Source organism: Penaeus monodon, chromosome 27 (assembly GCF_015228065.2).
Source record: "Penaeus monodon isolate SGIC_2016 chromosome 27, NSTDA_Pmon_1, whole genome shotgun sequence".
Taxonomy (NCBI): domain Eukaryota; kingdom Metazoa; phylum Arthropoda; class Malacostraca; order Decapoda; family Penaeidae; genus Penaeus; species Penaeus monodon.
In genome coordinates, this window is record NC_051412.1 from 15,577,460 (window position 1) to 15,579,021 (window position 1,562).

The window sequence follows — 1,562 nt, forward strand, 5'->3', positions numbered from 1 at the left end:
TGTCAATTAATATACATATATTAATCATTTCATTTAGAAAATAGAAAACTGGCCAAAAAACATTTGTACACTGTAAAAGCTGCATGATAAGGTTTTTCTTTTTTGGTGCTACTGGTGACCCCTCTCTTATGTGCTATTTAGATATAATATATTGTTGTCATACAACTTGCAGAGTTTAGTTGATTGGAGTTTTGTGAAGGGGATTTATATTTAACAGAAAAAATCAGAAACACTGCCGTTTGATCGCAAGCACTTTTGAGGCAAAGAAATTACCTGCATAAAGAATATATTCTTGTTTTTCTAATAATAGACTGTTCGTGTATAAAAGGCCTATGGATCATTCCGAGAATAGCAAAGACAGCTGCCAACTTTCAGTACTTTCTTGACCATGACATTTCCCTTTATAATTTTACAGTTATAGATGCAGAATTACTTTTTCCTGCTGTTTATGTATATTCTTCTGTAAGTTATTTTATTGGTCCAGATATTTTATATGTATATAAAAGGTCAGGTGAAATTGTGTTACATGTATATACTTTCTTTGCAGAGGTAGCTTAATCAAGATGGTGGTGGCACAAGGGGGTCGGCTAATGCGTGGTGGGGGCATGGCAACCACAGGCTGTGGCATGACCCCCAAAGAGCTCTCAGACAATGATGACTTGGCAACAGCTCTTGTTCTTGACCAATACCTGGGTTTTGCAACTCACAAGATGAATGTAAGGTAAGTTACTGAAAAGTAATTGGCCACTTCCCTTTGTTATTTGTGTGTTAAGTTTTGGATTGTGATCTTGAGTCTTAAGATTAGGTTTGTGTGTATATATATTTTTTTCTCCTTCCTGTTCCAACTATTGATTAGATTTTTCTCTTTTTACTTAATTGTATTTAATTTCATTTTCTTTCAAGTAGCCAAAAAAATTCATGAGTCATTTTGGAAAACCAGTGATGCAGTCACTGGTCACAGATGCTGTAATTTTTTAAAATAATTATTCTCATGCTGTATGATAGAAAATATGTCAGAGAAAGGTAAAAAGTCTATTAAGTAACTGAAGATACATTGAGTAGGAGATAGATTGGCAAGAGTGGCATTGTTTAAAAAAAGATGAACATGGTATTCCAAACATTGAAAGGATATTCCTCTAACCCATAGACTGCTCTCACAGTAGAGATGCTGGCTTTGTTCCATTACAATGTGTGTACTTATGTTCAAGAAAATGTATATTTTGTCTAGCATACAAACAAGTACCTCCTTCATGCAGGTACCGGCCACTAAGGGGAAGCAAAGAAGAACTTGGCCAAATAATTGAGGACTTCATCCAGCATCAAGACTATGAAAAGGCGTTCAAACAACTGGTGTCTGGAGACTGGATGCCCTGGACCTTCTTCATCACAAAGAATAAGCATCTCCAAGCTGCATTTAAGGTATATAACATCGTTGGTCGTGAATTCCTCCTTGTTCTTTTATTCTACGCTCATTGTATATTGATTTTCATTTGATTGATTTTGTAAGTGAAAAAAGTTTCACAGTTGTAGTTAAAACTATAGAACAAGGTATCTTGTTAAGC

The 1,562-nt window shown here is 35.0% G+C and overlaps 1 protein-coding gene across 1 annotated transcript in view; it reads left to right on the plus strand.

Annotated features, from left to right (window-relative positions):
• The window catches only part of LOC119590618 (histone-lysine N-methyltransferase Suv4-20-like), a 23,977-nt gene that overhangs the window by 9,500 nt on the left and 12,915 nt on the right, over positions 1–1,562 (plus strand). Inside the window, exons 2-3 of the mRNA XM_037939296.1 lie at positions 548–721; positions 1,257–1,419. Coding sequence (XP_037795224.1) covers positions 564–721; positions 1,257–1,419 — 321 coding nt within the window. The 5' untranslated portion in view covers positions 548–563. The remainder of the gene's footprint in view (positions 1–547; positions 722–1,256; positions 1,420–1,562) is intronic.